This window comes from Neolamprologus brichardi, chromosome 20 (genome assembly GCF_056152115.1).
Source record: "Neolamprologus brichardi isolate AB-2024 chromosome 20, ASM5615211v1, whole genome shotgun sequence".
NCBI classification, from domain to species: Eukaryota; Metazoa; Chordata; class Actinopteri; order Cichliformes; family Cichlidae; genus Neolamprologus; species Neolamprologus brichardi.
The window spans coordinates 24541500-24564064 of NC_142123.1; the positions used below are offsets into that span (position 1 = coordinate 24541500).

Below are 22565 nucleotides of genomic sequence, written 5' to 3' on the forward strand. Positions count from 1 at the left end.
TTAGTTCCACCTGAACTTTGACTTTTAGTATAATGCAAGTGCTGTGCACTTCTTCAAAACAGTTACACAATGTTACACAAGTGTATAAGGCCGGAATGAAAAAGGGGAATCATTATAGTTGCTCTTTCTTTCACTAGTTATGTATGCACATGTGACTGCTGAAATAAAGGTCTGTGAATATTCTGTATTTTGATTATAATGTAAGTCCCCTCCAACCAAAGACTTAACAGTTGGCTCTCTTGCACCAGCCCCCTACTGTCATTAAAAATCATAATGCTGATCACCACAAAAAAGAAGGGACTCAAAGCAGATTTCTGATATATTCCCACCCCACTTTAAACTCATCTGTCAGTCCTACCACACACCTCGCAACTGTTTTGCTTTTCACATACATGTCTTGCACCACCTTTAAATACTTCTCTTCCACTCCTGACTTCCTCATGCACTATCACAGTTCCCCTCTTGGCACCCTATCATATGCTTTTTCTATATCAACAAAGACACTGTGCAGCTCTTTTTATACTTCTTCATCAACACTCTCAAAGTAAACATTGCATTGTTGGTGCTGTTTCTTGGCATGAAGCCATATTGCTGCTCACTGACCATCACCTCTGTCCTTATCATAGCTTCAACTCTTTCCTATATCTTCATGGTATGACTCATCAACTTTATCCTTTATAGTTACTATAGCTTCACACATCACCCTTGTTCTTGACAATCAGTACCGGTACATCATCATCTCATTCTCCAGGTTAAATACTCTGCTTAAGAAGTCCATTGCTCTCTACCTCCAGTGTCTACACAGTCTCTAGAATGTCTTCTGGTACAGAACGCCTTTCCACTCTCCCTTTTTGCGTTTCCTGATTCACTAACTTTCCTCCATTTGTCCTCTTCTCACTCTCATCTTCTTTCATGAACTTTGTTTGAGAAAAAAAAATTATATAACCATATAATTACAGTATTTATAAATACAATTATTGCCCCGATGGGCTCTTAGTATTGCGCAGTCATTAATATTTATATAAAGGTTTCATTCAGATTGTGATGGGGGTGCAGGGGAGTGGCGATTAAACGCGCCTACTTATGGGCGTGGCGTCACCAGAGTCGACAATGATGGGATCTCGAGCGAGCGCTGGTGAGTTTCTTCCAACCCAATAAAATCTCTCAATTCTGCTTTGTCACCTCAACCGGGAAGTAGGCAGGACAGAGAAATAAGCACCACCGAGCAGGGCTGCCGTCGCTGTGAGGTTGCATAAAGGCTGTGGCGTCTTGTCTCGGGTTCACAGGTTTTAACTGCCAGGTTATCATATCCTTAACGGACCTGTTTGTAAGTAGCATTACAGTCGCATTAGCTTAGCTTGTAGTAGCTTCGCCGCTTTTTTAAACGCACATTGTGTTAGCTACGCGAAAGCTAGGTGCTCTTTTTTTTTTTTTGCTAGCTGGGGTTGGTTCTGTCAATTTATGTTGTTATAAGAGGATGATAATGTTGAGGCTTTTGTCTCAGGCGAGGAAAACGCTTTGTATCTCCGTTTAATAAAAGTGTCATCAGAGCTCTTCCATACTGCCTACCAGTGCTGCTAACCGCACATTAAATAAAACGCTGGTTGAGCAACAAATTGTCTGCTGGGGTGTCATCCTGAGATATTCGCCATCCGGCTTTATTATGGTGTTGTGCATTAAGGTTCAGCAGTCTAAACACGGGATTTGGTGGAGGATTTGACTAATATCATTAGAGTATGTTGCTATGTGAGAGACTATTTCTGGGAGTAGTAGCTTCCATCTGACAGGCACACACGTGCACTGTTGTTTTTGTGTTTGTCAGTACGTCAATGGTAATGCGACTTGCAGAAAGCGAAGAAGTCGGTGATTAAAATTACTGGACCGACTTGTATAGGCTTAGCCGATCAGGAAGTACCTTTTCCGTTGTTTTTCAACGTTAAGTAATATTCGAGGAAGTAAACGCCTAGTGCCAGGGGTTTTGCCTCATTTAGCTCGTTTTATAAGTCAGATGCCCTCTGATGACTGGTAACAACTATAGGGCGAAAACTATTCATTTGGATTCCTTTTTTAGAGTCCAAAATGTCTTGCTTTGTCACAATCCCAATAGGATTCACTTTTCAGTTATTACAGTTTATTCAGAAACTAGAATCAGATATTTATGTGGGTTTTTTTCCTAAACCTTTTCCTTTTAATTGTTTTTAGTTTTTGTGTTACAAATGAAAAAAAAAAATGCACGTATTAGCTGTGTGAACTGACTCTTCTGGCATTTATTATATTTAAAAATGCCTGAAGGAGTGAAAAACACCAGTACTAAAGGTGCCATCAAAATCAAAGGTTTTATTGTTAATAAAATTATCATTAAAAATAATATTTGCTCTTTTGAGCATTTTGAAGAGAAGGACGAACACAAGCGGCAAAGATTAGGCGAATGACATTTATTAAATGGTCTAGGTGACCATCAAATTGGATACTCACTGAGGTAGAGTTGATGTATATATGGATAGCTGCTGTGGTCTTTAACCAAAGTAATTTGTATTATACAGAAATGAACTGGTGGCTGTAGGAGAATGATGCTAAAGCAGTACAGCATGTAAGCATTAATGAAAATGTTAAGTTTTACATTTCTGCGCCAGTGTAAACTTGAGGTTTAAAATCTTAAGCGTCACGCATTAAGTGAGCCATCTGACCAGACCTAAATTCATTCTGCAGAGCGACCGCAACTGACCAGGAGTGAAAGAGAGGCGTCCTCAGCCACAAGAACAAGGAACCCTGCAACAGATGGTAAAGCCCCCAAAGAGCCCAAACCTCAAGATCACCAAGTTGGTCTGAGATTGCAATATGAGAAATAAGTAGAAGATGTTCTTAAAGATATTGGGAACAAATTATCTTAGAAGAGTTTGCTCTTTTAACGACTTGTGCTGTTTGCGTGAAGTTAAAGAAAACCAAATAAACAAATTAACATTATTTGTGGTATTTATTTGTAAAGGCTGAAAGTTTTGCACATGTGTAATCTTTAAGAAACTATTCATTGCATTGTTTTTCTTTACATTATTTGTTTGAAGGAGAGATTGACCATTTTGAGTGTCCTAGATACTTGTTATGTAGCTTTGGAGGGCGCAGAAAAATTCCTGACCCCTTTTCCTGTCAGCTTGAGGCAACTTTGGCTGCGATTGGTGCTATAGAAATGAAATTGAATTGAAATTTGCTCTTTTTCTTGGTTTAACAGGTAAAATGACTTTTTAACCTTTTTTGTATGTCTGCTTTTTAGAGAAAATGAACATCCCTCTCTCTCGCTCTGAGGTGTTTGGGGAGCTGAGGAAGGAGCTCTATGATGATGAAGAGTTTCATCAGTCCGATGTTCATGTCTTCATCATCATGGGCGCATCGGTAAGAGTTCAATCACTCCCTGAATAAAACCTAAAAAGGGTACTAATAAACAGATTTGTGAAATCAAAAAAAGAGGTGAATTGTCTAGAGGAATCACACTCAAAATTAAAAACAATGACGCTTCTATTATCAGGAGTATATAACTAATCTCTTTGTCCCTTTTTATTTTGGCACATTTAGACTGCAGGGTACTTAGCCAAGAGTGTTTGGCAATATTTTCAAAGAAAGTGTGTTGAAATCCTAAAAAAAACTTGCAATAATTGCACCCACTGTGATTAGGTAAATGTTGAAACTGATTTCAAAAAGCTTCTGCAAACAAGCACAACTGGGACAGTGTTCAAAACTGAGACAGTGAATCAGGCAAGGTTCCTCTTTGTTGTCATTAGAGGAGAGGTTATAAATGGAACATTTTAATTGATTGGCAGGAATTTTCTGTCTATATAAAGTAATAATTGCACCAGTGATGTTTTTATTTTACTCGAAGGTCTGTGAACAGTTCACTTGCATAGAATTAATTGTTAAAATGAGCATTGCCTATATTTTTCAATATCTGCAAAATCTAAATGGACATTTTTATTTATTTTTTGTTACTCTCGGTTACTCTGAGTTTAAAAGGTGAAATGAAATCCAGCCAGACAACTGAATGAAATATGACTCTATTCATGGTGGAACATTTCCTTATACTGCTCAGGTGCTGTGTTCAGGAAATGAAACCATTTCCAGCATTGAGAAACCTTTTATTCCCCTTCTTTCCTTGTTGCACAATATTCTGATTTATCATCATTCTGTGCTTTTACCTACTGGTCCTTCAGTCTTAACTTATCATTAAAAACAAAAAAGCACTTGTCCTTAAAATTGTAAAGTCATGCTTTTAAAGAATAAATCTCTTTTTATTGTCATCTTCAAAGACACTGTCAGTTATGATGTCACTGTTATGAAATGTAAAACAAAAATAGCTGCATTTGCTTTATATATGAACATCTAACTGGCTGTGGCATCTATCTGCTGCACTGTGGCTCTTTGTAGGAGAGAGCGGCGCTGTGGCTGTTTTTTGCAGAGTCACAGACAGTCAGCGTTTTCCTTTCACTGTGATATGTAGGAACAAGGGCAGGCCAGGGCTAGGCTGTGATTAGCCTCACTCTGGTTGTGCTCGTTTTATGTTTGTGTTTCACTATACCGCTTTAAGAGGTGTAGCTGTTCCCCTTCAAACAAGGATCATGCCACATATTCAAACATTTATTTACCAAAAATAATTGCCTAGCTTTTGTAGTTTAAGTAGATAATATCTTTATCTGGTTAAACTCTGATTAATAAATGTAAAGAGGGTTGCTGTCATTTTAAATAAATATTATGGATTCAACTTTGTACAAAGTGGCAGGATTACAAGTCAAGGAACTCCCATGTGAGTGTTTTAAATGAGGTGTGTCAAACATAGAATAGAATAGTACTTTAATGCCATTGTACATGTACAACAAAATTATGGGTGCTCTATGCTAACTGTGCAGGAATAAAATCTAAATGGTAAAATGGCAGGAATAAATGGCATACAGGAGAAATGTATAATCAATGTATAATCAAGGAGAATGTATACAAAACAAGAGACATGCACACATTTGAGAACCAAGTTCTTGGAAGTAGTGCAAAAGACTTGGTTTAAGTATCGAGTCCATGTGTGAGTGGCCTGAGTGATGAGGGTTACTCAGGTCATCAGGTGCCTCAGATTGGTGAGGTGGGTGGGCAGAGTTGGGGTGTAGAGGGATGGTGTTTGTTAACAGTAACTGAATGGCCCAGGGAAATAAGCTGTTTGTGAGACTGGAGGTGTGGGACCTGATTGACCTGAGGACACTAGGTAAAATAGGTGGCCCAGTGTCCACAATTGTTCCAGTAAAGAGTCCCATCCAGCCCACTGAGAATTTCAGTGAAATCAATAAATTCTGGAGTTTTTCCACTCTCGGTGATGCCAGCTTTACTACACAGGAACCAAAATCTCAGTTAAAGATAGAAAAGTACTTCTTTGTCACTGTTTTATGCCTTTCTGCTTGCTGTACTTTGTAAACTTTAATGTACATGTAATGGGCAGGAAAGCAGACATTGTTGAAATGTGTTTTTATTACGATTGCTCACAAAATAAGAATAATAATTTAACAAGAAGCACTGTTTTAATATCTGGCACACTTTTAAGAAGCAAAGTTTCAGTTTTTAAGAAATCTACACTTTGCACTTTTCTGTGGCGCTTTTACTGGTCCAACCCATTTGAGATCAATTTATGTCCCCCTAAACTAAAATGAGTTTGACACCAGCATTGGCAATTACATTTCTAATTAAGTTGGCTTCTAATGTTCTGCTATGACCGTTTGGTTACTCTGAGGTTAAAAGGCAATAAAAGTTGTACTTTTATTTGGGTTATAACTGATTTCAGAGCCTCTATTGTGTTTTATAGTGATTACAAGGCATTAGCCTTTATCTAGCAGACAGGTTGGACCACTATGTTTAAGCCACTAAAGCAGCAGGTTATTCAGTAAGATTTCCATAAGCAGCAGGGCAGTGTTGTCTCCTGGTGGTTGGCATTTGTTTCCACTGGGATTACTGAGGTTGTGCAATTCTTAAATAAGCCAAAGCCGCCTACTTACCTGTAGCAGCACAGTGTAACCGGTTTGCACTGCAGCATCTTTAGACATTTGTGTGCTTGGAAAATGACTAATGCTCACTGAAGTTACTAGCCTAAATAAACAGTACACTGACTTCATGTGACTGTGCTTGTAGCCTGTATTTTGAAGGTGAGATAATATAAGATGACTGTTTATTGCCATTGCAAAGTCATACTTAGTACAATAGTACAACACAATTAGGACACTAAACACAGCCAAACACAAGGCCGTAAACTTTAAAGTGGATCATATTTGTGTGTGTTTGCTCCAATAGGGGGATCTGGCTAAGAAAAAAATCTACCCAACCTTATGGTGAGTACATTCTCATTAAAGATACTACTTTAATCTGGATTGTAGGCTCAGAGGTGGGTTATAGTGAACCATGTGTTCCTCTGTTCTCTCCCAGGTGGTTGTTCAGAGATGGCCTACTACCTGAGCAGACGTACTTCGTGGGCTTTGCTCGCTCTGCCCTGACAGTTGATGCCATCCGGACTGCTTGCATGCCATACCTGAAGGTAAACATGGACACTTGAGATGTAGTGCTCAAACAGATTATTCATTTATTTAATGGGAAGAAAGAAGGTCAGATCAGATTGTTATAGTGAAATCATATCCTCAAAACGAGTATTAGAAAAATGCAAATAAATTAAAAACACCATCTTAGTTTGTTGGCTTTTTTCTGTTCTAAATTAAAACTATTTGATAGCGATGTGAGTTATAGCAGCATCACACAAAATAATAGTGATTCAAATTGTGTAGGAGGGTCTTGAGTTAAATCTCATTTAACTTTGCTAGATCTCAGAACACGGTGCATTTTTTGTGAAAGATATTATCAACAATGTGTTTTCCATACATCAGTAAAGGTTTTTCCTCTCTGGCACAGGTGGCAGACACAGAAGTAGACAGGTTGTCGGCCTTCTTCGGCAGGAACACGTACGTCAGTGGGAAATACGTAGATGGGGATTCTTTCTCCAAACTCAACACACACATCGAGTCTCTTCCAGGAGGCCCTGGGGCAAACAGGCTCTTCTACTTGGCCCTGCCACCCACCGTCTACCACGATGTTACCAAGAACATTAAGCACCACTGCATGAGCACAAAGTCAGTACACATTCCTGTCTCTGATGTCTATGTGCCACACAGCTTGTTTAATTTTTTTTCTTGTGCTACCTGCTGTATCTGACTGTAAATCCATTTCATGTGAGTGGAGTTTGATGCAGTGGATTCTTTGCATTCATCTGATATGAGTGGAATGTCGCCTAAAAGTCTGAGGTGTTTATCTGTGGTGTAGGAATTTGTAAATTAACTCCAGAATCTCACACTGAGAAATGAAATGCGAGACATCATGGCAAACCTCCATTGCAATTTTGGAGTAGTAGGAGTAGTAGTAGCTTCAATAATACTGTAATAAAATTTCCATTACCTGTTCTGCTAGCAACAGTTTTGTGGTTCAGTAAACTCAAAACATTTAGACTTTGAATTATCTGTAACTAGTATGTACATTTGTAAAGAAATACTGGTGAAAACGTACTACTTGCAGTTGGGATTTACTTGTTCTGTCATAATATTTAAAAATTTTCTGTATGGACTATTTAAAAAAAAAAAAAAAAAAAAAAAAAAGGGGGACATTTGAAGATATCATCCGGGACTCTGAAGTTATTTCACAATATTTTTATAGACGTTTTAAATGGTCACTTGATTATTTTCTTTCATTGTCTGCATATCAGTCATGAATGAAATGATTAGTTGCAGCTGTAGTTCAAGGTTTAAACTATTTGTTCGTGCCCCCCCCCCCCCCCTCCCCCCCCCTCGTTATTTAGGGGCTGGAACAGGGTGATTGTGGAGAAGCCATTTGGTCATGACCTTCAGAGCTCTGAGGAGCTGTCCACTCACCTCTCGTCCCTCTTCACTGAAGACCAGATCTATCGTATAGATCACTATCTGGGCAAAGAAATGGTGCAGAACCTCATGGTGCTCAGGTAGGAAACCCGAAATATAGTAGCATTTTTTTTTTTTTTTTTTTTTTTTTTTAATATGTGACACTTTTGATTGTTGTAAATGTGAAAGCAAGTGGCTTTATTACAGTTTACAGCAGGTGTAGCAGAACAGAGCCTCGTGGAGAAATCCAATGTCTGGGGCTTCATCAAAAAACATTTCTTTTTAGCATCGTTATTCAAGTATGAAGAAGAAGACTTTTTTTTTTTTTTTTAAATTTAAATTTTCATCGTAAAAATAATGTGCTCTTGATAGTAAGTTAATTATGCAACACTTCATTTTCAGCTGGCCTGTGGTTTAAAAGAGCCACTATGAAAATCTTGCACCATGAATAGAAAGTGGGGGCTAACCAAGAACAAAACCAAAGATAAATGTTTATGCATGTTGTCATGAACAGCTGTGCTGTTGCTCTGCTGTTGCTGAGGACGAATATACTGTTCTCTGCAGGTTTGGAAACCGAATCTTTGGGCCGATCTGGAACAGGGACAGCGTGGCCTGTGTCGTCCTCACCTTTAAGGAACCCTTTGGCACCCAAGGTCGAGGAGGCTACTTTGATGATTTTGGCATCATCCGGTGAGGAGAAAAATACTTCAATCATAAAGTTTAATGCTTTTTAAAGTACTGTGAATAAGCAGAATTATATGAGGGCTGCTTTAAGGCAAATGTTACACTTATTTTAGAAAATAAGTGATCACAATTATTTAACAAGGTTACCCACAGACTTCTATTTAGCTGATTTTTTTTATTCTAAGCAGATTACCTTGAATGTTAACAATAATTCAGTTGTGGGGGGCACCCAAAAGAAATGTTACCACACTAGTGAGTTAAAGTGCAGTTGTGGTTTTTTTTTTTTTTTTTTTTTTTTTTCCATTTGTACATTAAGAGCTCACTGCAGGGAGAATGTTAATAGATTTAACCAGTTTTACTAGCACATCAAAACCAACACATGATCAGTTATAATTTGAATTCATTTTGTAACAGTTTTCTGCGTCTTTAATGTGACCACCTGTTCTTTCATTCATAATCAGAGATGTCATGCAGAACCATTTGCTCCAGATGCTCTCCCTAGTTGCCATGGAGAAACCAGCTTCCACCAGCTCTGACGATGTCAGGGATGAAAAGGTACAAAGTCGCCAGGCAGAAACCAAATACTTGTGTTCTGTGTATTAAATGAGGTGTGTCTGGTCTTATAACTTTGTTAGGTGAAGGTGCTGAAGTGTATTGCTCCACCATCCATGTCGGATGTTGTGCTGGGTCAGTACGTGGGGGATCCAGAGGGTGAAGGAGATGCCAAACTGGGTTACCTGGATGATCCCACAGTACCTAAAGGATCAACTCAAGCCACTTTTGCCACCACTGTGCTCTACGTACACAATGAACGCTGGGACGGTAAAGGCGCTTATTTGATAAGAAAAAAACAAAAAGGCGTTTTAAACATTCTCCTGTGCTCATGAAAATGTTTCTCCTCAGGCGTTCCTTTCATCCTTCGCTGTGGCAAAGCACTGAATGAGAGAAAGGCCGAGGTGCGGCTGCAGTTCACCGACGTCCCCGGAGACATTTTTGGAAGTCAGTGTCGCAGGAATGAGCTTGTGGTACGCGTGCAGCCCAACGAGGCTGTGTATGCCAAGATGATGAGCAAGAAACCTGGCGTGTACTTCAGCCCGGAAGAAACAGAGCTGGATCTCACCTACAAGAGCAGATACAAGGCAGGCTCAAGTTTTATTTATTTAATTGCCACACTCTGAGATCAACTCTGAGATCAACTTTGAGTAGGGCTGGGCCATATCATATCGTTCACGGTAATACCAGTATAATGTTGGGCAACGATAAGAAAATGAAATATCGCGATAGAATATGGGTAAAACACACATGCGCAGTGCCTTTGTTTTCATACGCACATGGCGGAAAAAGCATGGCGGTTACGGAGAATGAGAAGGGCGAAAGCGGATCGTTGAATGAAACAGATGAACCAGAATTGGTTTGTAAAAATGCTGCAACTTCAGTGGTGTGGAACTGGTTTAGCTTTCGGCAGATACAAAACACTATTTTTGGTAGAGCATGCTAGCGGGCCGTCGTTATTACCGTGTTTTTTGGAAAATACGGCACACTTAAAATCAATCCTTTGATTTTTCTGAAAATTGACAGTGCTCCTTATAATCCCGTGTGCGTTATGTATGAATTCTGGTTGTGTTTCCTGACCTCGAAACAATTTTATGTGGTACACGGCGCTCAAAAATCTGTCAAATGTCGTAGGCAGGAGCCTCGCGGAGAGACACGTACTGTGCTTCAACATAGTATTACCGTATTGTGTGTGTGTGTGTGTATAATCTCTTTAAGTTTAGTGGATATTATACATGGTTATGCTGAGGATGTCAGCCAATTTCCACTGGCAATGCCTTTTGGTTAAACTGTCAGCAAGGAATTTGCATTTGCACTGTTAAATTTTTATATAACTTTAATGCACATAAAAAAACAGCTGCTTGTTTAAGTGAAAATACAATGGCTTTTTTTTTTTTTTTTTCTTTGCGCACTAATAAAGTTGTGGAGTTATAAAGTATTTTGTCTAGTGTCAACTATATCGTCAGTTATCGCAAATTTTCAAATGTATATCGTGATAAATATTTTTGGTCGTATCGCCCTGCTCTAACTTTGAGTATTTTGGGGTGTTACAAGATAATATAAAGAAGAATCTAGCACATATTTAACACTGACTTCAAAGACTGATTAAGAGTTTCACCCCGTTTTAGAGCTTCAGCGGTAGTTGTACAAAAATAAAAAAAAACAGGTCTCTAACAAAGCTGTTAATATGGTATTTTTCTTTTAGGACGTGAAGCTTCCCGATGCTTATGAGCGTCTCATCCTGGATGTCTTCTGCGGGAGCCAAATGCACTTTGTACGCAGGTCTGTACTTTTCCTTCTCCACTCTTCTCTAAAGTCACTGCTTGTAATCTAAAATCTCCATCACTAGATGGAGCCAGAGGGGCCTCTTTTTGCTATCAGGTGCTGAGTAGTGAAAACCTTGCACCTCTGTTTGACCTACTTCTGCATGTTGAATTGTTGTCTGCAGTGATGAACTGAGGGAAGCATGGAGGATCTTCACTCCTCTCCTTCATCAAATAGAGAAAGAGAAGCCGAAGCCAATTCCTTACAAATATGGAAGGTAGGAAAGGTTTTACTCAGCTCTCACTTGGAAGAGGAAAATCATACCACATTCAAAAAAAGATTCTTTAGCCTCAGCAAACATGAAGAAATAATTGTGTGTAAAATGCAGCTGAAATATATGAAATCAAAGTATTAAAATAGTAAATCATTAAGGAAACCATGTTTGATATTTAATATGAAGAGATTCCGTTAAGTGTAAGCTTTTACATTGTACTTGCATAATGAAATTACACGGAAAGTTTACATGTAATCAAATTAAAGTCTTTGTTTTTAATGTAATTGCTTATTTTTTTAAAAAATTTTCCCCCCCTCCTTTTTAGCCGTGGCCCTCAAGAAGCAGATGACCTCGTGCAGAAAGTTGGATTTCGTTACGAAGGCACTTACAAATGGGTGAACCCTCACAGACTTTGAATTGCGATGATATGAGGGATGAGTAGAGGTAGGATGGTAGGAGGGGTGCAGTAGGGCGAGTGGTTAGATATTTTCCAGTACAGGATCATCTTTGAGAAACGAGGCTTTTCCACGATGTGGATCCATCATGGCGCAAAGACAGAAAATCTCAGGTATTGTAGTTATTCCATAAGGCCTGGTCAAACTTTCACCAGACATTTGTGAGTTGATTGTGTTTTCATGGGCTTGTACCACAGTTACGGTGGTAGTTTTAATACATTCACAGCAGTTTTCAGCTTTAATTAGAGATGGGATTGAGTCTGTGAAAAAACAGAATGATCAAGGATTTTTGGGAACAAATTATTCTGCTAAGTGGAACTCCTTATTCCTGTCTTCAGTGATTAGATCAAATATCCAAACCACAAGAACAAAATGCTGCAAGCTAAGTGTTGTCCACATAGTGTCAACCAACGGACACAGAAAATGAAGAATAGGAGCAAATGTCCGCTAGCTGTCGCTCTTAAATCACCACGATTTTAATGCCATTCTGCTTTTGATTGCATTGTTTGCATTTCTACTTTTGCTGCTGTTTTTCGCCTCCTCTGTGTGGGACCAAGGACATCATGGTGGTTTTAAAAATAAACAGATTAGTTTCCACGAGGCGATTTTCTTCAAAGCGTTTATACTGCGAGTCTTAACTGTCTTCACGGACGAGCAAAGCAGGCTCCTTTTTAGTTTCTGCACTTTGAGCTTCATTCCCTTTTTGTTTACATTTTTCCAGATTTATTTAAGTTGCTGACATTGATTCCATATTTCAAAATCCAGACGACAGTGGCGTGTACCACAGGTCAGCAGTGAATGTCTGTTTTGATGCATTGTATACCACACACTCATGTAAAGCTAGCTACATTTCAAGTTGTAATAAACTAGTTTTGCTTGTTATCGTGTTGTGTTTTGCCTTCTCATCCTACCGGCCACAGAAATCAGAATTTCTAAAATGCACGTGGAGAGGGGAGAGGAGGCTTACTGGAAGAACAAATCATACATACAGTGGGGCAAAAAAGTATTTAGTCAGCCACCGATTGTGCAAGTTCCCCCACTTAAAATGATGACAGAGGTCAGTAATTTGCACCAGAGGTACACTTCAACTGTGAGAGACAGAATGTGAAAACAAAATCCATGAATTCACATGGTAGGATTTGTAAAGAATTTATTCGTAAATCAGGGTGGAAAATAAGTATTTGGTCAATAACAAAAATACAACTCAATACTTTGTAACATAACCTTTGTTGGCAATAACAGAGGTCAAACGTTTACTATAGGTCTTTACCAGGTTTGCACACACAGTAGCTGGTATTTTGGCCCATTCCTCCATGCAGATCTTCTCAAGAGCAGTGATGTTTTGGGGCTGTCGCCGAGCAACACGGACTTTCAACTCCCGCCACAGATTTTCTATGGGGTTGAGGTCTGGAGACTGGCTAGGCCACTCCAGGACTTTCAAATGCTTCTTACGGAGCCACTCCTTTGTTGCCCGGGCGGTGTGTTTTGGATCATTGTCATGTTGGAAGACCCAGCCTCGTTTCATCTTCAAAGTTCTCACTGATGGAAGGAGGTTTTGGCTCAAAATCTCACGATACTTGGCCCCATTCATTCTGTCCTTAACACGGATCAGTCATCCTGTCCCCTTGGCAGAAAAACAGCCCCATAGCATGATGTTTCCACCCCCATGCTTCACAGTAGGTATGGTGTTCTTGGGATGCAACTCAGTATTCTTCTTCCTCCAAACACGACAAGTTGAGTTTATACCAAAAAGTTCTACTTTGGTTTCATCTGACCACATGACATTCTCCCAATCCTCTGCTGTATCATCCATGTGCTCTTTGGCAAACTTCAGACGGGCCTGGACATGCACTGGCTTCAGCAGCGGAACACGTCTGGCACTGCGGGATTTGATTCCCTGCCGTTGTAGTGTGTTACTGATGGTGACCTTTGTTACTTTGGTCCCAGCTCTCTGCAGGTCATTCACCAGGTCCCCCCGTGTGGTTCTGGGATCTTTGCTCACCGTTCTCATGATCATTTTGACCCCACGGGATGAGATCTTGCGTGGAGCCCCAGATCGAGGGAGATTATCAGTGGTCTTGTATGTCTTCCATTTTCTGATGATTGCTCCCACAGTTGATTTTTTCACACCAAGCTGCTTGCCTATTGTAGATTCACTCTTCCCAGTCTGGTGCAGGTCTACAATTCTTTTCCTGGTGTCCTTCGAAAGCTCTTTGGTCTTGGCCATGGCGGAGTTTGGAGTCTGACTGGTTGAGGCTGTGGACAGGTGTCTTTTATACAGATGATGAGGTCAAACAGGTGCCATTCATACAGGTAACGAGTGGGGGACAGAAAAGCTTCTTACAGAAGATGTTACAGGTCTGTGAGAGCCAGGGATTTTCCTTGTTTGAGGTGACCAAATACTTATTTTCCACCCTGATTTACGAATAAATTCTTTACAAATCCTACCATGTGAATTCATGGATTTTTTTTTTCACATTCTGTCTCTCACAGTTGAAGTGTACCTCTGGTGCAAATTACTGACCTCTGTCATCATTTTAAGTGGGGGAACTTGCACAATCGGTGGCTGACTAAATACTTTCTTGCCCCACTGTATATCATAACGAACATATCATACTGACATTGCTTTAAACTGAGGCTCTGACAGAAGGCTTCCTCATTTTGTGAAATGTCTGTTGCCTTAAGACTCCTCTCCTCATGTGTTTTCCTTGTATCCTATGCTTGTATTTCTGATGGGAGAGGCTAAGGTGTCAGAGGAATCAAGGATCTATATAAACTGAGAAGAAACCAATTGCGTAACGGGGGGGGACAGCTCCATGGAACAACTACAGGTTTAAACCTGTAAGTAGGGAAACATAATCAACCCTTTTATTAAACAAGAAATGCTATAATTTCTACTGCAATTCCCAATTTCATTGTTTCCTTTCTAATGAAAATGGAAAAAAATTAGTCCAGCCATGATTTGATACTAGAATTAATTTATTCACAGGCAAATGTTGACGATTTCAAATGTATTCGTAACTGAGTGAAAACTGGGTCAGGCAGGATCACAGCTACAAATGACGTACCGGACGGATGTTTAAAGACTAATTCAGATTCATTTCAGCCTGGCATGTTTCCTCATTGATGTGGCAATTGTGGTATTCATACCAATGAATAACCCCATGTAGCTACAGCACTGGATTTTATATGTATTCAGCTAATAATATAAATTAATTTATGCTTGGTCCTTATTTACATTGTTGGAAGTCCAGCTATATATCTAAATACTATCTAAATATAAAAAAATTGATCATACTTTGCAATTATCACACACATTAATTCCACGTCTGATGATTTATAGGATGGTGTTAAACCTTGATGCACTTCACTAAATGGCATTTTTCTTAACCCCTTCTCCTCATTGGAGTGGGGCTGGAGCCCGTCCCAGCTGCCATAGTGCAGAGGAAACATTTAAATGCATGAAGTTCACAATTAAGCACTCTTTAAGTGCTTTCTGCCAGCACTTCTTTCACACGCTTTTGCAGCGTGTATTATTATTTCGTTTCAATTTTTAAACAATGATCTCAATGATCTGTTCCTCTTGGCTTAAGTAGGCAGTACTCAGTTGCTCCATTTTTATGTGGAGAAGAGTGAGCTGACATGTTAAATTCCCAATTTTTATGGGGGCGCCTGATGAAAAACGTCTGATTATAAAAGCAGATTATGCCTGATGTGAGGCCCATTATCTTTGATGGAGGATTTTAGGATTTGTTGAGCCAGCTAAGGCAAAGACAGCCTAGTTATGTCCAACACCTGCTTACTAACTGCAATAGAGATCTGCAGCTTCATGCAATAATACATCTTCAAGGAGCCATCTTGTTAGCACGACCCATACAGACATAATGAAATTTAAGCCAAGCTGAAATGAACCGTAATTATCCTTTGACTTTTTTTGGTCAGACCACAAACAAAAGCTAAAGACTTGAACCATGCATTTTAAGGCACATTAGCTTTTCCATTTAAAAACAGTTTTTGTGCGATTGACAGTATTTTTCACTTACAGTACAAGGCAGCAGATGTCAATGAATGATGTAAGACACTTAAAGCATAGAGACGTGACGAGATGAGGTAATACATCTATTATTAAATAACTTGGATGGAAAGGTGTTTACTGGACGGAAACATTAAAGATTAATCCCACCCCAGAAGGCAGGCAATGGCCCCGCATTTTCTGAAGTCGTGAATGTTAATTTCTGTATTAGTGTTGTGATTTAAAAACTGACAGATTTAATTCGTTTTAAAACATAAAAAGCATGCATCTTAAGCAAAAAGTAGAGGACAATTACATGAATTGGTTATCCTTCAAGTTTCAGTACACGTTAGGAAATAAAAGTACTTTTAACATGTTGGAAATTCAGTGTTCTGGTTTCAGAATTTGCTGAATTGGAGTTGAAGAGCCACACTTTGCTGGCACCATTTCCTTGCACGACAGCTGTGGTGTGTCCGGTGCAGCCTACTCCATCGATTTCTGAACGGCTGCGAAAGTGGTCGTGTTCTCCGTTAAGAAGGCACCTTTAGTTTTGTTTGTTTTGGGTTTTTTTCCCCCTCTTTACATGTGTTCTGGGTGGTTCTGCAGACAGCTTATGAACTCTGTGACTGGGTGGCCCTCGAAGCAGATCTGATAGACTGCGTTGAACAGAGGAAACCTAAAGGAAGGAGGAGGCATAGTTGAGTGCTGGAGTGAAACAAACTGATTTCATTTCAAAGCAAATGGAACCTGTGAGTCTGTCTTACTTGTCGACCATGTTTTTGTGCTTGAGGATGAGATAGACCTCAGCTGCTGTCGCTGGTCCCTGCAGCTTCTGGCCATTCAGCATCTCTTTCTCCAGTTCCTCAATGGACTGAATGAGATAAGAACCAAGACATGCTGAAGATTCTTGAGTTTAAAATGAGAGAAGGTGTACACGTCTGATGCCGCCACACAGTAGACTCTATATAAAGGATAGCAGTCCCCACTTTGATGTCAGTCATTGGTTTGTGGACAACTGTTTGAAAGCCCCAGGTGTAGCATTATATTTTTAAACTGAATGCAGCACAGACGTGAACGGCTCTGACGAAGCTCAGACACTGCAAAACGCTTACAGGAGCAACTTCTTTATACCCTACTGTCCTTTTTAAAATCTAACTGTAGTTTATAACCATCATCGTGCTGCTGAAATACTGCTTCAATCTAGCAACTAGCCAAATGAGATGGCAATGGCAATGACATTGCAAGTTCATTGCACCCATTTACAATAATCCTCTGACCACTTTCTGACTCTGTTGTCTTTGGCGTGACTGTAGAATTCAGTAAGAGTCAGAGTTTGCTGGGGGGGAGGGGGTATATAGTGCACACAAAGTATCTCTCAATACATTATGAGAAGTACAGCTGATGGTCACTACACTGCATCAGAGACCAGATTTGTGGGAAGAAAGAGTCAGGACATCACAACAGCACTAACACAAAATCACATTTGTATTTATTATTTGAGAAAATGTGCTAATTCTAATTGTGTCATGGTGTTGATGTAATTAATATTGGAGAGAAAATGACCAGAATGGGTATTTTTAAATTTTGCAGATGAACTCGCTCACAGTTCTAAAAAAGAAAACTATGTAAGTGTCAACCTCTACAGTCTTTGTAACCACAGCTGCTGCCCTCTGCTGGTTATTAGAAATAATGCAGTTTTATACTCCTTGCACAGGAGCATCAGACCAAGAGGTGAGATCCATCTTTAGTGCAGTCAGCATTAGGTGCAACATAATTACGTTTTAATATACTATACATACAAGTTCTCTTGTATTAATAACTTCACTATGTCAAGTAAAAACATTAAAAGGCATGAACTCATCAGTGTGCCCAAGTTTTGACATTTCCAGGAACTACCACAATAATAATCACCAATAAACCTTCAGCAAAACTTCACATTATATTAAATTATTTAATTTATTATTTAACATTTTAATTCTGAGTCAAATTTGATACTTGAGATGTTTTTGTTAATAGAACAACCACGTCACCACAACTCAACTAAATCCAGAATCAGCTGCCAAAACTATCACAGTTTGGCACAAACTAACTCAGATCCCTACACTTTCCTCTCTCCGCTCACTGCCTCTTGTATTCCTGCCTTTAATGAGAAGAATATATGCCAGGAATATATAAGCATTGCTTCTGCCTGAGCCTATGACATATATACGGTAATTGAACATGTATATAAAATATCTTTAAAATTTGTACCTTCCCCGTTCTCACAAAAGCTTCAGCAACTTTGCGGTTACGTCCACCGTAGCAGGTTGTGATGAGGTCGGCCACGCCGCAGCTTTCAAGGAAGGTTGCTGAGGACACGGGCCCTTCTTTGCAGAAAATACGGGCGAAGGCAATCATCTCCATCAGGCCCAGCCTGATCACTGCCGCCTTCGTGTTGTCCCCGAAGCCCAGACCGTCACAGAAACCGGCTCCGACCGCAACAATGTTCTGTAGGACACACAAAAATAATCGGATATATTAAAATGTATTTTTTTATTCGACTCTATACAAAACAGACTAGAAAAAGGCTCCAAAGCCTCATATCTGAGAAGCTGCAATGAGAGAATGCTTGGGCATTATCCTCTCCTATGATATGAAAATCAAGCAGAGAAAAAGAACACAACCACCAACAAACTAATTCTCTAAAAACATGGGAATCCACATCCTACAATAACATGTGTGTAAAATTTCTTTGAAAACAAAATATTTGAGTTCACATTAAGAAAGAAATCCTGCCAGACTTTTCAACAACCATTTAGATTAATGTCCCGTTAGAGCCAACCCTTTCACAAAGCTCACAATGGGTCCTTGGACATTTTGTTTGGGCAGCTTTACTTGAAGTGTTTAAAGTCTCACTGCGTACGTCTACAGAGATCTCTGATCTTCACTGCCTAATTAACAGAGTGACTAGATCCCAGCACACTAAATGTGGGGCAAACAGCATGTTTGTGTGCGGCAGTGTGGTAAATGTTAATAATGCTGAGAGAGAGAGTCTGCAATGGTGACACATCCAAACACACAAACTCTGCAGGAAGAGAACACATTCTTTGGTTTCAACAAAAGTAAATGTCTTATGTAATATTCTTCTTACACGTATTTAATTTTTAACCTAAATCTTCTGAATCTGTTGTTATCTGTTCTGTGGGGTCATCAGCTTTCAGTTTCAGTACTGACGTGCCCATAGATCAGCATGTCTTTATGAGGCACGTGCTTCTTATGTGACTCACAAGTACTGTGTCACTTCACTTTATAATCTCACGCATGTGAAACAGGAACTCTGTGGGGGGGAGAAAAAAAAACTGGGACAAGGGATAAAATGCCTCTACTCTGTTTTGTGTGACTTTTGCTGAGAGTACAAAAATAGTCATTGGTCCTTGATACCATAAATAAACCTGTGTTGAAATCAAGATGACTGTCCATGTTTTGTAATCGTGTTGCAAGCAGACAAGTTCTGCACTGAGAGCTCACCTTCAGGGCTCCGCAGATTTCCACCACATCGTATTCCTCCACTACAGTAACTCGGAAGTTGCTGGTCTGCATGAGCTCCTTCAGGAGAGCACCGTGATTTTTATTCTTACAGCCTGTAAACCAGAAGAAATATATATGCTGACTGTAAACCCTGTAAAAAAAAAAAACATGATGGAAGCACGCATTGAACCAAAGAACTAACGCTGAGGTCGCACAAAGCTTTAACCGAAATAAATGTGCTTCCCGTTTTGAGGTTAAAAGCTGCTTATCTGGATCTTTAATTCTTGATTGAAGTGCAAAAATAATTCAACAACAATGGGCCCATTTGAGCGCAACAAAGGGACAAAACTAACCAATGGTTGTCTCACAAAACTTCTCATCAGCAACTTCATTGGCAATGTTTGCACCCATCAGCACGCTCATGGTGATACCGAGCTTCTCCTGGATCACGTCAGAGATGAGTTTGAGTCCATCTGGACCCTCGTCTACGCCCTGAGGGAACAAAAGCACAACATGCTGGTGTCTGGATCAAACACCACTGAATAAACTTGGCAATATTTTGGAGATAAAAGGTGTAAAATCCATATCTAGTAATAAAAAAAAAACCTTGATGAGTGATATTCCCAGTGCATCGTTCTTTATCTTCCCTTTTATGGTGTCACATACTTTCCCCACAAACTGGTGCGGGATCACAAACACCAAAATGTCTGCATCGCTGGACGCCTCCACCAAGTCCGGCACTGCCAGCTGAGAAGGGATGATGACATGTCTTTAAAGCCTGAGGCAGCTGTTAAACTTATTATAAAACTAACAGCTGCAAAGCATCTATTCAAGGACCTTACTTACATATATAAGACAACAGGCACTAAAATGTTTTTTAAAAATACATTTTTCTTACCACATTTGCTGGCAGCTTGTGTCCAGGAAGGTACTTGACATTTTCGTGCTCGGAGTTGATTATTTCAGTGAGTTTGCGCCCATTCACAGTCTCCTCAAACACCCACATTTTTACAGTATTGTCGAACTTTGCATTTTTACCAGCATTGGCACCCACGATCTTGGCAATGGCTGAGCCCCTGCGTGGTTAACAGTTACAAGTCAATGTTCATTTTACAGGAAAAATCAATATTCTCACTCAGTCATACTGTGATCTAATGGGGTGATCATTAAAGGTAACGATTCCTATTTGATCATTAACTAATATTTCAGGGCAAGACGGCAAAGCTGCACGCAGAGATAAGCTGATAACGGTATGCTGCAATCACCAATCCTCCATACTGTTTCCACGGGTGTACACCGAACTCCATTGAGAATTCTTGCAATTTTATTTTAGCATAAGCAGCAGCAAAATTATAATGGCTTTATAACCAGTTTATGGAATGATTTTAATTATTTGGGGGGTAATCATGAATTCGGAAATAAAAAGAAATAGACATACATTTAATTTCGTTCCAAAATAAGAGCTACAACTACAAAAACCACAGTGTGTGTATGAGAAGAATGTAAAAAATTTATATTTTTTATTCGGCTCATAAACTGAACCCACACACCGAATTTACAGGACGATTTAAAAAAATCTATTTTTCGTGTCAAATCATCTTTTATCTCTTTGGGGAGGTGACGTTAATTTATTAGACCGGTAAACGGAGGTTCGGTGGCGAACAGCTGCTGATGTCTCTGCTACCGCTAATAAGAGCGAGCTAACAGGCGGCAGACACGTTAAAGCTAACGGCAAAAATCCCAGTAATGTTGCCAGACTTGTGGCCAGTTTTCTACGATTATAAGCCGGCTTGTCAGCGTGTGACTCCACGCGGAGATAAACCCAACTGTCGCCTCCGCTAACGAAGCCTATCTGGCAGTTACAGGTACAGCAGGTCAAACTTCCCGCACGTTACTGTGCGCCGTGTCCAGCGGATAACCGCACATATGAGACAACCGGACACGGTTCAAAACATCAACACATCGACTTGCCAGTTTCCAGAGCCCACGATGCAGACTTTCTTCGGAGCTGCCATTGTGAAGAGGTAAACCGCTGAGTGTGTGGAGTGAACCTGTACCGACTGCAGTCCAGTTATGCAACACACACACAGTGCCTCCCTGGTTTTATTGGTCTGCCCGAGGGGAGACACCGGCCCGCCCATTAAAGCAAGACCAAGGCCATCAGAGCAGAGGCTAGCATGCTAGACTGGGGCCAAAGTCTCCATGTCAGCCTTTATGGTTTCACATCATCTGCATGTGCAAGTGACTTTTCATCCAGAGGAGGCCAAGCTGTTGGATTTTATTTAATTTAAAACCTGAACTATGGTTGTTTGAATTATATAGATGATCAATGCTGATCAATGCTGACATACTAACACACAATCTAAACCATTATCTTGTCTGTATATGTGTAATATATACTAACCAGACGTAGATTTAGATTAATGACATATCTTACAATTGTAATTGACAAAACGAGATGGTAATTATTCAATAATTAACCAACTTAGCAACAATTACTAAATGATTACAACTAAATTAAATCTTGTAATGACATATGATAACATATGGGGGCTTTGCCAATTCCTGTAAAACAAACAAACAAAAGTATACTTACTTACATTACTGGATTAATGATACAAAACATTTGTTTAAACAGGACATAAAATTGTAATGTCAAGGTGATATTTTAACAGTTATATTCACACAGATAAAACATTTCCATATAAAACATTTTTTATTTTGACTACATAAAACAGTTGCTTAAAAACATTGAAGTAAATATTAAAGTTTTCATTCCTTGAGCTCCTTGTTATTAACAATCAAAGCAAGGCAATCAGTGGATTATCTTGATAATCTAACCTGATACTAAGATACCTGAAATTTTGACTGAGGGGAAAAACAAAACAAAAAAATATGAAACAGGATTAATGTTCAGGTTAGTATCTTCAAACATTAACTGAAAATGTTCTTAGAAACTAAATTTTCAAGCACGTTATACTTAGAAAAGTGCTTGAAAATTTCAGATACGTAACTCTAAATTTTGTGATAAGTTGAGATTTCAACTTTTATTTATTTATTTTTCAGTGGCAGAAACAATATTACATCGAAATATTACCTATATTTATATTTTCTCATGGGTGCTATTGACTGCATACTCATACATCATTACTTCCAAAATGAGTCCTTTATTCTCCATTCTGGTGCTTTAAAGTATTTTTACTTACCTGTATTACTACTTCATTAAATGCTTGAATTTAGGAATGCTACTTGTATTTGATTGTTTTTACTTAGAGTGTAATTCAAAGGCAAAAACAAAAGAAGTACTTAATCCTGTGAGACCCAGCCCATCAAAAGATAGCCAGAAAATTCTGATTTTTTTGGAACTGAGATGTTTATTAACCCTTATAATAAAATCCATAATT

At 39.3% G+C, this 22565-nt stretch overlaps 2 protein-coding genes across 3 annotated transcripts; one reads left to right on the plus strand and one right to left on the minus strand.

The window, feature by feature from the left end:
• The first annotated feature begins 1165 nt into the window (after positions 1 to 1165).
• On the plus strand, positions 1166 to 12523 carry g6pd (glucose-6-phosphate dehydrogenase). 2 transcript variants are annotated; one of them, XM_087833690.1, is made up of 15 exons: positions 1169 to 1327; positions 2544 to 2590; positions 2710 to 2781; positions 3269 to 3387; positions 6310 to 6347; positions 6442 to 6550; positions 6919 to 7136; positions 7856 to 8014; positions 8478 to 8603; positions 9059 to 9152; positions 9233 to 9419; positions 9501 to 9736; positions 10855 to 10931; positions 11098 to 11190; positions 11513 to 12523. In XM_087833690.1, the coding sequence occupies exons 4-15, from the start codon at positions 3274 to 3276 to the stop codon at positions 11601 to 11603; spliced, it is 1542 nt and encodes a 513-aa protein (XP_087689816.1). In that variant the 5' UTR covers positions 1169 to 1327; positions 2544 to 2590; positions 2710 to 2781; positions 3269 to 3273; the 3' UTR covers positions 11604 to 12523. The 2 variants fall into 2 exon arrangements, with proteins under 2 accessions (XP_006796576.1, XP_087689816.1); XM_006796513.3 differs by lacking the exon at positions 2544 to 2590 and having other exon boundaries at positions 1166 to 1327.
• Positions 12524 to 14603: 2080 nt separating this feature from the next.
• On the minus strand, positions 14604 to 21280 carry LOC102794158 (glycerol-3-phosphate dehydrogenase [NAD(+)], cytoplasmic). The gene is made up of 8 exons (XM_006796515.3): positions 21133 to 21280; positions 20060 to 20237; positions 19768 to 19908; positions 19515 to 19653; positions 19162 to 19274; positions 17905 to 18141; positions 16419 to 16525; positions 14604 to 16330 (listed from the first exon to the last, which is right to left on the minus strand). Exons 1-8 carry the CDS (start codon positions 21174 to 21176, stop codon positions 16234 to 16236), a joined length of 1056 nt encoding a protein of 351 aa, XP_006796578.2. The 5' UTR covers positions 21177 to 21280; the 3' UTR covers positions 14604 to 16233.
• Positions 21281 to 22565: the final 1285 nt, after the last annotated feature.

Bases quoted from the DNA above. Each gene is read 5' to 3' on its own strand.
- g6pd (XM_006796513.3), top strand. From the start codon at position 3,274: ATGAACATCCCTCTCTCTCGCTCTGAGGTGTTTGGGGAGCTGAGGAAG. The intron at 6,348-6,441 runs GTGAGTACATTC...GTTCTCTCCCAG, and splicing joins AAAATCTACCCAACCTTATG to GTGGTTGTTCAGAGATGGCC. The intron at 7,137-7,855 runs GTCAGTACACAT...CTCGTTATTTAG, and splicing joins CACCACTGCATGAGCACAAA to GGGCTGGAACAGGGTGATTG.
- LOC102794158 (XM_006796515.3), bottom strand. From the start codon at position 21,176: ATGGCAGCTCCGAAGAAAGTCTGCATCGTGGGCTCTGGAAACTG. The intron at 18,142-19,161 runs GTGAGCTCTCAG...TGTGTCCTACAG, and splicing joins AAATCTGCGGAGCCCTGAAG to AACATTGTTGCGGTCGGAGC. The intron at 16,526-17,904 runs GTACAAATTTTA...TATCTCATTCAG, and splicing joins CTTTTGTGAGAACGGGGAAG to TCCATTGAGGAACTGGAGAA.